At 47.3% G+C, this 13,880-nt stretch overlaps 1 protein-coding gene across 3 annotated transcripts in view; it reads left to right on the top strand.

Annotated features, from left to right (window-relative positions):
• The window catches only part of LOC126537031 (dachshund homolog 1-like), a 245,232-nt gene that overhangs the window by 126,856 nt on the left and 104,496 nt on the right, over positions 1 to 13,880 (top strand). For all 3 annotated transcript variants that reach the window (XM_050184144.2, XM_055073657.1, XM_055073656.1), the window contains exon 3: positions 1,207 to 1,275. In XM_050184144.2, the coding sequence (XP_050040101.1) occupies positions 1,207 to 1,275 (69 nt within the window). The remainder of the gene's footprint in view (positions 1 to 1,206; positions 1,276 to 13,880) is intronic.

Genomic DNA, 13,880 nt, shown 5'->3' with positions numbered 1-13,880 from the left:
AGTTTGCGCGCCAGGTGACGAAGCTGCCTCGCACCGTGTGTCCTGGAAAGAGGAATGCGAACGCTGTGTTGGTCTTGATGTGACTCTCGGGCAGCTTCGTCTGCTTAATCATTTCCACTGATTCTGCAATGGCCAGGTAGCCACTGGAAAATAATTTCGTGGCCTTTTTGTTTGACATCAATGGCGTAAATGTTTGCTGGCGTAAATTGCGCTCGTATAGATAAACGTTAATGAATGAATTGATTGTAGTCTTTTGCGCGCCAAAACCACGATTTGAATATAAGACATGCCGTAGTGGGGGACTCCGGATTAATTTTGAGCACCAGGGAATCTTTCACGTGCCCCCAGTGCACAGGACACGGGTGTTTTTGCAATTAGCCCCCTTCGAAATGCGGCCGCCGCGGTCGGAATTCGATCCATAGCCACTATAAGCCACCGCGGCGGGTTATAGCTAAACGTCGAACTTCCCGACAGTATGGTCAGTGCACCTCTTAAAATACCATTTCTTTGCGCTACTCTACGCAGTAAACTGACTCATGACATTATTTTTGGTTAGCGGTGTTTGTCTTTACATTCAGCGCGTTGTTCGCGATCTTTATCTTGTCTTCACTGGTCGGAACATTTAAAAGTAATTCGCATCTGCTTATGGATACACCATGACCGAAAGCGCTAAACTATATGAGGGATAAGAAGAAAAAGTATTGTCGAGGCAAGAAATGAAAGCAATGCAAAAATAAAAAGAAAATATGTATATAATAGAAAGTTTACAACAGCCGAGTTTCCAAAGTCGTTAAAGCTTCATGTTGGTAGTTATTATAACTTAGGGAGAACTTGCGAATTCCTTTTCACTTTGTTTGTTTGTTGTTTGTATTTTTGTTATTCATGTCCTGGTAGATGGCAGTAAGGATACACAGGCATGTGACGGCAGCGTGCTTTTTTCATCTTGTTGCTTTTCGGTCTGGCCGTCTTCTAAAGCCACTTGCAAAGATAGTGGACCAAGGACAAAGGGGTGTGGGAGGACGCGGCGGGGTGCGTAAATTTAGCCTGCATTCTAGTGTGTGTGCGCGTGTGTGCGTGTGTGCGTGTGTGCGTGTGTTCGTGTGTCTGTGTGTGTTGTTTGTTTGTTTGTGTGTGTATGTGCCATCCAAGTGACTCTCGTGCGATGCACATGTTGATCCTTGTATTTTTTCCTCTGTGTTTTCGTAGCTATCCGTTCCTGTCACAAGAGAAGAGGTACCCTGGAGAGGATGCATCTATCCAGTCTCGGTCTAGAAAGTAGGATGCTTTTTCTTCTCTGCTTCATTTGGCATATCGCTTAGCGCATCAGCACGCTTGATTTTATTATATTATACCTGCTATGTAGTCTTCAATGCATGCGATACACAGTCAGGTGCTAAAGTCTAGAGGTCTTGATATCAAGAAAAATCTTAATTTTTTTTCTAGCCCATATCTGCAACGTGGAATTATTCCCAAGTATTACGTGGGCCTAACAGGATCGCGTAGACTGAATAACGCGTGATTTCAGCCTGCATGCCACGGCTGCGATGAGAAACAAAGCTTTAGCGGCTTCTGCAGTCTCGTGAACTTAGCTCGTGACTGTTCCCATGTACGCGATGTGGTTTTTTGCAATTACTTGTTTCCCACCGAACTATCCCTCATCGAACGGTGAACGTCATCCTGTACGGATGCCTTTTTTTGACCCTCTGTCCTGTGTCAGTGGATGGAAATGATCTAAAGACGCTGCGTCATCAACTGCTCGAAGCGTGTACTTTAGAATATGATCTTCTTTTGTGTGTTGTTGAGAAAACGTGCTGTGCATGTAGCAAAAGGAAGCGTGAAATAGATCGCACGGTGTTTAGTTGTTGGCCCCCGTTTTCCCTTTCATAACTACTCTATTTCCTGTAATGCGCGCTGCAGTGAAAGGACCAGGGTTAATTCCGACCCAACGACTGGTTTTCTGACATACACGCACATCTGCGTGCAGCAGTGCTTTTCTTCCTTTTTTTTTTTCTACATTCCACACCTTTCGGAATGCGGTCGGCACGGTCGGGAAGCGAACCCGTGACCTACTGCTCAGTGACAGAACGCAACCGTGGCGGCAAGACCTGAAGACAGTTTTCCCGTTTATGCTCATTTAGGGACTAGCGTCTTACTGCCACTTTGTCAAGCATTATTCGGCGTGAATGAAGCAAGAGGAAGTGCTAAAACAGTGTGACAACTGCAAGTGCAAGCAGTGCGGCATTTAGTACACAGCGGCAAGTGAAAAGGCCAGCATTTGCGTCAAATACCAGGCTGTGTTTTTTTTTCTCCTGTGTGCGTATGTATCGGTCGAACATGTCTTCGCAGCATTGGCCTCTCAATTATGTATTAACTTTTCACACCCGTGTCCAGAGCTAGCCTCAATAACTTTACGTGTAGTGGGTGGTATCAAGAAATTTTCGAGACTAGGTCTGATTTCAAGAAAGTAATGTATTAACGTTCATTCAAACACTGTCACCTTCAATATAGTTCCACTGCGGAGCAATACGACGTTACAAGTGTTCTTGCCATGTTGCGAACATGTCCTGGAAGCCTTTTCTTTTTTTTTCGTGTAGAAGCCGTGCACTTTCTGCGATTCATGCTTGATTTCAGCAATCGTATCAAAACGTCTACCTTTGAACTGATTGTGTATAGTTTTTAGTTTTTTTTTTTAAGAAAGAAGAAGTTAACTATACATCGCGGTGAAGCGCACAGACAGAAACTGTGAGACTAAAGTGGCCGCACACTTCTCAATTGCACAGTACGTGCGTAGTTAAATTCAGCGTTATCTCTGCAGGCGGGACATAGAAACCCTTTATTCCCGAGTGTAGGTTTGCAGCGAATCACACTGCGGCAGAAGCTGTAACGTGCGCGTCTTTGACAGATTGAAGAAGTTGCTAAAAGTAGAGCCTCATTATAAAAAATATCTGACAAAACTAATGAATTTCCACGTTTTGGTTTTTAGACATCGTACCACAAACAGTCGCGGCGTTTAAAAAAAAAACTAAAGAAAAAATAGAGGATGGCCATCATGGTGCCAGCGCCTTCTGGCAACAACCCAAGCGCCGTGCCGTGGCTATCTTTGTCACACGCAGGCTGTGTTCGCGACGGTAATTAGCGGGCTCTCCTATCGGGCCGAAGCGTCTTGCCCGACCTTCTACTCGTCTGCAGGCTTCTCCTGAGCACAACCGCGCCGTAAACTGAAGTAAGCAAACAGGCAGAGAAGAGAGAGTAAAAATAAAATAAAACAAGGAAGATAGAAAGAAAGCTATAAAACGATTGTGAGCGCACAACTTCGCATCTGCTCGTCGCGGACAGACGCTGACTCCGGTATTGCCACTCCTCGGTGCTAAAAAGAGGAGGAGGGAACGAAAATAAAAGATCATCGAACACCTCCGGGTGTTGCATCTCAAGGCCATGGCGAGCACAGACTATTTGCGGCCGAGGGCTCCTTATATTGAGACTAGCGGGAGGCTTAGAAGAAGGGACGCAGGGGCTGCCATCGGCCAGTGCAAGAAAGTGGGAGGGGGACATTAAACAAACATTAAACGCTTTTTTGACAAAGGCAGAACCGGGACGCAATGGGGACGCCGTCTGTCTGTCTGCCTGGCGGGAGCAGCAGCGCGCTCTGTCGGACTCTTAACGGCTGGCGTGTTTATATAAATCGTGGACCGGCATTGTGATGATAATTTCTGGTCACCCCGCGGGGAACCCGCGCAGTGCCGGCGTGTCTCGCGTTTCAGCTCCATTGTCGAACACGCTGATGCCTCGGTGGGTCGGTCGGCGGCGACTTCGAACGCCGGCGGAGCTGTCGTGCTCGACCACTTGGAAGATTTGCTTTCTGTACGGAACCGACCGCGGGAGTCACCGGCACCGTCACCGCGGAAGCCGACAAACTGCTGCGAGTGGGGAAAAGAAAGGAAGAGAGAGAGAGGTTTGTTTAATCAACGCCACCCAGAATTGTAAAAATGTAGAGTTGTAGATATTCTAAATAGACCTAAGCCCTCTGCCAGTCGCCACTTCGCGCTGTTAGTAGAGAGCTCCCGGGCTTCTGGTTTCTCCCACAAATTGTGCGCCACAAATCAGTACGTCGTGAAATGTAAGCTCCCACCGCAATTCTGGGTGTCGTTCAGAAAGGTATATATATATATATATATATATATATATATATATATATATATATATATATATATATATATATATATATATATATATATATATATATATATATCACCCGGCACTTCTGTTGCTATGGGGCAAAGAATCGTGGTAAGTTCGGCTTTGTAGACGTGCAAGTTTATGTGGCTCATGCGTGAGACTTACCTGTGATCTCATTCCCGAACACAGCAATATTTTCTACTCTGTGCATATGAATGTTGCCTACCCGCTTCACCGTTTGCGCTTTTGTATGCTTCCTTGCACTTTCCTTTCGTTAGTAAGAAAAATAAATAAATGAAAGAGTTGTTTTATGAGCCAGAACTCAAATAGCATGCAGACAGCTTGTATAGCATAGCCAACTAAGCGAGCATAGTCCACTGAGCTTCCGCTTAGCCTCACAAAGATGGAAACAATGTATGCTGCTATAATCTATGAGATGCTCGAAAAGTTCACAAAGGCAGCCCAAGCGCAGCCCGCAATAACTTTACATTGGATTCTGGATCATTGTAACATTGAAGACAACACTGCAGCCAATGAGGCAGCGAAACAATCACATCAGATAGATGCAGTGCGTCTTTGTTACTGTCAGGAAGTGCAACTACGATGTATTAAAAAGCGACATCTACAATTTTACATAGAAAGGCATTGTTTGATCAGCACTTCCAATTTATTTTTAATTGATGCTCTTATTGAATTTAATATTCATCTCGCCTTCAGAAGAAATGTACAAACTATTATTATTCAATTGCGGCTTATTTCCGCCTACACCAAGCACTTCTTCAAGCACAGTATTGGGTGCGCTGATAGCCCATGGTGCGACTTCAGCCATGAAAACAAAGATGCACCCGTATGTCATACTGTTTTTGTGTGCCCTCGTCATGGAGATACCAAGGCATTGACTGAAATTGTCACTAATGGCACTAGATCGAAGTACTATATCGACACTAGATCCACACTTGATCGACACTAGATAGTAGACCGATAGTAGATCGATATTAGATCGGCAGACGGACACAAGCGCTAGAGCTTATGGCCGTCTGTCGTTTCGTTAAAGAAACTATTTGTACAGTGGCCAACAAATGCGATGGCATAGTTCAGCGCCACTAGCGGATCCACGTGCACCACAGGGTCCTTTAATAAATAAATAAATAAATAAATAAATAAATAAATAAATAAATAGAAATAAAAGACTTGCTCGTGTGGGTGTTTGGAATTTACTGTCATCTGAAGCTTTGTCTATGTTAAGTGGTATTCTTTCATGTTGCACTGTTGTACTGAGAGTTTCTTTGTGATTTTCTTTTGTACGTACTGTTATGTGCAAGAGATCATGTTCTGCACGTATGCAGTATTATACCTATTTTATCTATTTACAGCATGCTATATATGTTTCTTATATATGTATGTCATATATATGCAGTACGTCTTATGTCTACGTCACATATACAGGACTATCAGAATGCATAGCGCCATATGTGAAGATTATAAGACAAGGTATATCCGGTGACGCGTCCGTGTACCATCTCCTGTTTATCATGCCAATAAAAACACGCTTAACTCTTAATAAGGCGAGCACAACAGCCACAATTTTTTATCGAAATAACGGGAGATCTTACATGCAGCGTCAGAAGGTATTTTTGCAAATAAACATAGTCTGCTGGCCTTCTCATCGCATCTCGGTTGCAATCAATTTCCGAGGGCTAAACCTCATGTTCCTTTACAGGGTGGACCGTATCGTACGTTCCGTAACGAATGAGCTAAAAACGAAGACACAATATTTCTAAGTTTTCGCATTTAAATAAGTAAAGAAAACCCGACTTCGAGGATCTCAAGTACCGCTCCGTAAGCATTACCAGACACGCCGCAATAAGCCCCCTGCACGAAATATGCATGCGCCGTCGCCATCGTCGTCGATTCATTCGCGCGAGCAATCGACGTGGAACAAAAATCAGTGTTATAAATGCTGCGCTCACACACCGTTTCTTCATATCGAGGGAAGGCTCACTTTGCAAATTGAATCATTTTTCACGCTCTAACGAAGAAAGAATATCGTCGACGGTGGCGCGGTCTCACGTTCTTGCTACCTGTGTGTATGTATATGCATAGCTTTCGTTTCTCTCTGGTTTATTCTTACGTCGATCGTTACTGCGAAAGGGCTCGAGACATTTGCTCGCGGGCCATTAGAGCTTCATGAAGAAATTGCCAGTCTAGCATGAACCGCGTGTAAGGAAATCTTAGCGGATTCGAACAAACCGCGCGCACCGTGAAAGCATTTGCCTTGGCACTCGGAACGGAAAAGATTTGATTAGAAGCTCGACCGCAATGGGCGGTTTCGTGCGCTCGACTGCGCCCGTATGTTATAATACGCGCGTGTGCTATTAGCCGAGCTCGTCTTTTTGAGCAGACGGGATGTTAGTGTGAAGGAGACGCGTATCGCAGTTAACATATAGATTGAGCGCTACTTCCGCGTAGATGAATGAGGAACGCCGCATTTTCTTTTCATCTTGCGCCAAGGAAGGAATGTTGCAGGACGCACGCTTACAGCTTTCCTTACGGTTAAATTATAGCCGTATGGAGGTGGTGGTGGTGGTGGTGGTGGTGGGGGAGGGGGGTCGACACTGTTTATGCAAGTCTCAGCAAAGATGGAACGTACCTCTTAACATTATAACTCTAGCAGTTCGTCTTTTTTGTGGACGTTGCAGGTGAATGCTTATAAAATCAGCGTCACTTGCTTTTTTCTTCAGTAATACTTGTTGCAGGGCTAGTCGGTTCATGGACCATAGTAGCTATGGTCACATAGCGCAAATCGCCAAAAATGAGGGGAGGATGGGACAAGGTGAGCGCTATAACTCTCGACTGTTTACTGTGCGCACAGGTACATCAAATTTGTGCCAAAAGATCCTTCAAACCGTGCATAACAAACGCGCATTACAGCGCCAGCTTTTCTTAATCGCACATAAATACGTGACCTTTTGCGTTTGTTTACGCATTTATGGCGACAATGCGTCAGTTTACTGTGGTGCGATTTGTTTTCATTTGCTTTAATATTTATACTGTAACACATCAGTTGGTTATTACGCGTATAGCTACCCTCCGTGGTTGCATAGTGGCTATGGTGTTGGGATGCTGCGCACGAGATTGCGGGATCGAATCCCGGCCACGGCGGCCGCATTTTGATGGGGAGGCGAAATGCGAAAACACCCGTGAACTTCGATTTAGGCGCACGTTAAAGAACCGCAAGTGGTCCAAATTTACAGAGTCACCCCCCCCCCCCCCCGGCATGCTTCATAATCACATCATGGTTTTGGCACGTAAAACCCCATAACTTAACGCATGTAGCTCTAAGCGCATGGATTACAAAGCTCGTCCCAACGATGCATTCGAATTCGGCTTGACGTCACGGCACCGTCGTCTTGGCTGGAGAGAGAGGACTCGTGAAATTCGTAAGCACGCATTTAAAACGAAGCGCGATAAAACATTATTGAGCAAGATATGTATTATTATATTTATAATTTCTTGCTATATCCTTGAGCGATATCGCTGTTTGCATGTACAAAGAAAAATGCAAAGCCACAGCATTTAATTCAAATTTACTAGTCGAAGCGCACAAAGTGACTTGGTGGTTGCTTTTAGGCAGCGCACAGGCTTTGCCCCTTTTTCGAGGCTCTACATATATTTTTTTTTGTACATAGGTCTCCTTAGGTACAATAAACGGAGCTCGGCGGCTCGCGCTAATCGGCGCCGACCGCTTTGCCGAGTGACAAATGTTTCGCTCTCGCGTTCCCCTCATTCCCCGCGAGCCTGCAGGCGAAGCTCATTACACTTTTAAGTCGCCCGTCATTTCTCGACTTTCCCATCTGCATATACTATCTGGATACTACGTCCGCTTCTTCACCTTCCGGCTTTCTCGTTCTGCGCTTCCCGTTTTTAATCCTTAGTTTTCCCTCTCTCTCTCTCTCGATACATTCCCGCCTCCGCGTGCGTGAAGAAAATCGCGAGCACCGCGTCTGCATTGCCCCTCTCATATTTGCCGCTGGTATCAGTGCGACCCGCTCACGCGCGCCAGGCGGAGCGTTAAATGTCGGCGGCGTGGATTTTTGCGCGGTGACAAATGTTCCGAGCCGAAGATCCTGGCTCCGTACAGCGGCCCCTCCTCCGCCGTTTCCGTCGTCTCTGGCTTGGCTCGGCTCGTGAGGCTCGTCTCTAAAGGGTCTTTTTTGTTCCTGGCCCTTGAATTAGCCCCACAGACTCGCATGCGCCCTGCAGAGATGTAGGAAGAAGTGAAGGGGGAGAAAAAAAAAAAATAAAACAAGCACTGGGCACACCTCTTTGGTGAACTAGCATTAGGCCAGAGAGTACTAGTAGAGTATTAGTTGTAGTAGTGGCCCACTAGTTTAACAAGTAGTAGAACTAGTAGCAGGCCAGACACACGTTGCTCCGGCTAGAAAATGCGCGAACTTGCTGTTGTGCATTGGACAAGGATCTAGTGGTAGTGGGAAAACGCGAATGATCGATAAATATACAAAGGAAATAGCAAACACACACAAAAAGATAAAAGAATGTGGGAGTGTAGACATCTTTCCGATTTCTTTCTGTTCTTTCTTTTCTCTTTTTCGAATGGATAAGTTCTGTGTCCCATTTGCCAACACGCATTTCTCTGTTTTTTGTGGCGTTGGGGATAATAATAACAGTAATAATATTAAATGAGATGTTTGAACATCTTAATTTGGTTTCACATTGCGCGCTAGTAAAGCCAGCGCGCGATAGTGCTGCTTCGTAATATTTCTGTTTTTTTTTTTTCACAGAAATATAAAGGAGCAAGCTCTTATTTTTTCATTTTGCTCCTCCTACGAAGATGTGAAGCAGTTTATTGCGCTTTCTTTTTCGACGTTCTAAAAGTATGGGCAGCGCCACGCAGGAAAACCATGCGCAGAAACTTTAAACACGCAACCTTCGGAAAAAATAAAATGTCTGGCCGTCAAGTCATTTAGTTACCTGAAAGACTTTCGAAGCGGGCATCCCCGGTTTCTTTCTGAAAACCCAAATAGCGCATTTCCAGTTGCGCGCTTTCCTCGCGCTTGGTTCGTTCCATGGCAGCTTGTTCTTCTCAGGAAACACGAGTTCTCTGCGCCGCCTCACAACTGCGTCTGCCGAGCCCGAAGACACGGACAGATACAACTGTAATGAAGCGAGTCCACAGAACTCGAATGACTCGCTTGTTCTCGTCTTGAAGAATTTTTTTTTTCTTTCGGCCTCGCCTTTCTTTGGAGATATTGCAGAGACGGGAGGTCACTGCATCAACAAACGGCTGGCCGCTCGCATGCGGTGGTCCCAGTCTGAGGGTGTGGGCGGGAGCGAGGCGTGGATAGGCCATGCATCACGTCACGTGACCAGCAGCGTTTTCGAGAATGAGGCATAACTGCGATGTTCACAGAACAAGGGCCGGAATGAGTGAGCAGTTTCGAATGCAGTAATGCAGTCCATGCCTCCCCCGACACAGCTGTGTTCTTGATTTGCCTTACGGAGAACAATTTGGTGCAACAAGCAGGAAAGGACTTGAGACGTGAGTTACTCTCCTGTTGAAGCGAATAACTTTTCGCTGTGAAAGGTAGATGTATTAACGCAGTCTTTGAAAATAATAAAATTCAGATTCTTTCCCTGTTTGTAGATTTATGAGACGGTGGTAGCTTTAGCGGAAGAAAGAGGAAATGAAGGCCATTGAGGCAGGAATGTTAATCGACTTTGGTTTGTTGGCTACCCTGTTTGTGGAGAGGAGACTGGTGTAGTGAAAGATTGAGGAAGAGAGTGACAGAATCTGAAAGAGTTTAGGGGATGCACACGCGCTCAATCGTCCACATTTAGAGACCTCAAAGTAATAGATCCAAGCGCCCGATCAGACACGCCGTGCTTCGTGGTGCGAGTTATATGCCTTTACGTGGTCATCGCATGGCGCACGTGCCGTATACTGGTTCTATAACGAAACGATGTGCTTGTCATCTTGACGATCATTTCTAATACGCCTCCTGATGATTACGTGTAGTTTTCCTTCGATTGCGGATTTGCTTAGTTCTTTATACATATATACAGCAACAACGGCAATGGACAAAGTAAATTATTAAAAAGAATATGGGGTTTTACGTGGCAAAACCACTTTCTGATTATGAGGCACGCCGAAGTGGGGGACTCCCAAAATTTCGACAACCTGGGGTTCTTTAACGTGCACCTAAATACAGGGGTGCTTTCGCATTTCGATGGGGGCGAAATGCGGGCGCCGTGGCCGGGATTCGATCCCACGACCTCGTGCTTAGCAGCCCAACACAATAGCCACTAAACAACCACAGCGGGTAAAAAAGTAAATTATTCCTGCATGCATTGACTACAATGTACCAATGCGGTAACCGCAATTACCGTGGCCGGTATGCGCCATTTAGGTCCGTGCCATCGCTAAGAAACCGTTTCGTAAATGAAGCTAAAACTTAGTAGTCAGTCTGAACAGCTTTGTTGGCGGCGGACGCAGACGCTGTAGCTTTTGGTTCTCGACCAAATAGAATCGTTACAATCACGGGCCAGAGCTCGCAATTAAGCAGCCTATTGTACTGCACATTTTTCTAAGCGCGCACTGTACACATAGGCCGCCGCGCCTTTCGAGAGCAGCATTAATTACACCGGGGCGGTGCGGTGTAGCTCAGGCGCAGATGAGCGTTAACCTTCGGACGCCGACTGGAAACAATATTGCCCGCATCCGCAAACGTACAAGGTGTAGTAAAAGAAAAGAAACGAGGGAGGGCCAGGACTGACACGGACAAGAAACAATCAGAACACGGGGAGAGAGAAAGAGTGAAGAAGAGAGCACGAAGCGACAGGGCTCTTCAACACCACCTAGCTCTGCGCGCACCCTTGATTGGGGCGTTCCTCGCTCTTTCTCTTGAAGCGGCTGTTCATTTCCAGTCCGGGTTTCGTTTGTCGGTGCGAATTGTCTGGCTCGCGCGCGCGTGGTTTTCCGTTTGCTCTGGGTTATACGTTCGAGTGGGCGGACAGCCAGGAAAGTTCTTAGGCGCTGTGTCTGTCTGTCGGTCTGGCCCTGGAGCTCCGGGTCTCGTCTCGGGCAGCAGATCCGGGGAGGGACCCCTCCTTCCCCCCCCCCCCCCCCCCCCCCTCTGTATGTGTACGTATACGATTCCTGCGTGCTCGCCCGCTCGGTTATGGTGGGTCTAAGTTTCAACCGTGGTACGGCAGGATTCCCATCTCGGCTTGCCGAAGCGTGTATACGCGTGCGGCTGACTCGGTCCTTCCTGCGGCGTTCTTTTCGGCTCGCTCACTCGCGCGAGCGCTTCCTTCTGCAGTGGGCGAGACCACCTGTTAATTTCCGCTTGTCGGCCTGGGGATTCCACGCGTGGCCGACACACCTCCCGCTTTCGAAGCGAGAGCGTACCTTCGCACTGTCTTCGCTTTTCTGGTTGCTGGCGAGGCGCGCGTGCCGGTGTGTATGACCGTTTCGGCGAACGCGTAGACGTGTATGCTGTCCCAGTCGTTTTTCTGTTGCCAATGTGTCTGCGTGAGCGGGCTTGGGTTCTAGTCTAGGCTCGAGTGGATTGAGGAAAGAAGGAGGGGAAGTAATGCGGCATGTTAAAGCAAATGCGCGAAACATTTGACCTGGCGGGTGAGAATTGTGGCTGTTGCCCGATATTGCTTTCTTTCCGCTCTCCGAGCCCACGACACGCAGTGCTCTCCCAGCAGCTGAGTCCACCTTTGCTTCCAGTAAAGACAGCACGTTTCGGCGCTGTAACCTTGATAAGGAGTTGTGGACGTGTACTAGTCGAAGTCGTGTAGCAGCTGTAGAAAGAAAGAAGCAATGTAAATATTTGGCTATGCAAACTGAATAATTAGGCCCAGTTCACAGGCGCCCACCACCGCTTTCATAACAAAGTATTTATGACAAAGTGCCTAAGTCGTAAGAGAACGCTCTGACGCTTACTTTAAAGTTTATTATAATACTATTGCCCCACAGTACTGAGCGACTTGCTCTCTGTTTTTCCGTATATATTTAGATTTATTTACACGCTGCTTCACTTGTGTCGTGTTGCTCTCGGTAGTTGCGGTTCTCGCTTGTAATGAATCGCTTACATTGGAAGGAATTAACCACGTGGAATAAGAAGGCAGCGTTGATAAAACATGAAATGTAGAACAAATGAGTACACCTACGGATGCGGGTCAAAAATTTTCCTTGTTTAGCAATCAATCCATTCAATTCACAGATATGGTTGGAGCTGACAAAGCAGCGCGGGTCGATCTTGAAGCATTGTTATATATAACACAAAATGCTGACTCGAAGCGAAGTGCGCCGAACAGGGCATGCGCCTAACGAAAAGAACATCCGGTTTCGTACCTCGGACTTCGTTTGCAGCCTGCACCACGTTTGCTGTTTTATACCAAACTGCGAGCTTCCAACAGTCCACTAAACTTTTCCTCAGCACGCGGTCCACGGCATCCGTTGCAGCTGCCACCGCCAAACGTTTAATGCTCCGCTCGTCAACACAGCGACAGACCTCACAACGTGCTCTCCGCGCTCGCTTTGCGCAATTCGAAGAACGGAATGGGCCGCGTGGCTGTGTACGGTGGCCAGAGTGAAGGCGATTGCTCGCTCTTGAGTGACGTTTTCATCTGGTTCCGTCAATCACGACGCTTCAAGCGCGTACGCGCGCGCTGCTTCTTCGTGACTGACTGACTTCGCTCTTGGTGCGTTTTCGGGGAAACCTGCTTTGGAAAAGCCGACGGGACCGGTGCGTTTGCTGCGCGCATATCTAGTATGATGTGGCAACTTCTCGCTTCGTTTCTTATCTATATACGGTGGTTCTGCGCTCGCATTTTGAAATGTTGTTTTCATTACCCTAGCTTCTCTCTTTCTCCCTCTCTCTCTTTCTTGACTCGCTGCACTGAATTCGTGTCTACCGGGCCTCTCTTCTGCGCGACCCATGCCGTGCCGCCAGATACTGCGTAGAGCTGGCGCGGGAAAGGGCAATGGGTTCGGCCGCAAGGTTCTGGTTTAAACGGCGCGTACGCCGCAGGCCTGCGTTGTGCCTGCCTCCCCGGCAGCCTCATCCGACTTGACGTGACGCTGGCAGCGGAAACGGTCGCAGGTGGGGCAGGAGACCTTTCCCACGCTCGGGGTCTCCGCTCGCGCCGCTCCGTGCAGCATATATGCGTATATATACGTGTGCCGCGTGCGCCCTGTCGTTTGTTGTCTCACGTATATATATCTGCCGCGTGTTTGTGCTGCGACTCCGGAGTGACTGGCAGGGCTCTGGTTCGTACGCCACTTGTATGCGTGTGTTTCTGACTGCGTGGCGGTGCTGTGCGGCCGAGAGTGTACGTGGCGCGTAACATGTGCGGTCGCTATAGCTCTATAGCTTATTTCGCGTGGCCTCCTTTTGATTAAACACCGACGTGTAGCTTCATCCTCTATAGTGTATATTACGACTGTCACACTGCCGCCGTGATGAAATCACGTCGTCTAAAGCTTCATCGCTCAGAGGGACGCTTTGTAGCGCTGTTTATAAGGAAAACTATACATGCTTTCCTGATCACCCACCGCATAATTGAATAACGATAAGGCTACATAGGGCTGTAAGGCTGCATAGGGCGATAAGGCTGTATCGATAACGATACAGAACCCTTAGCAGGGGTCTGCATTTGTTCTCACGTTGGGG

This window comes from Dermacentor andersoni, chromosome 4 (assembly GCF_023375885.2).
Source record: "Dermacentor andersoni chromosome 4, qqDerAnde1_hic_scaffold, whole genome shotgun sequence".
Taxonomy (NCBI): Eukaryota; Metazoa; Arthropoda; class Arachnida; order Ixodida; family Ixodidae; genus Dermacentor; species Dermacentor andersoni.
Note: the sequence above shows the minus strand (reverse complement) of the source record. Positions and strands in the feature narration are given on the sequence as shown.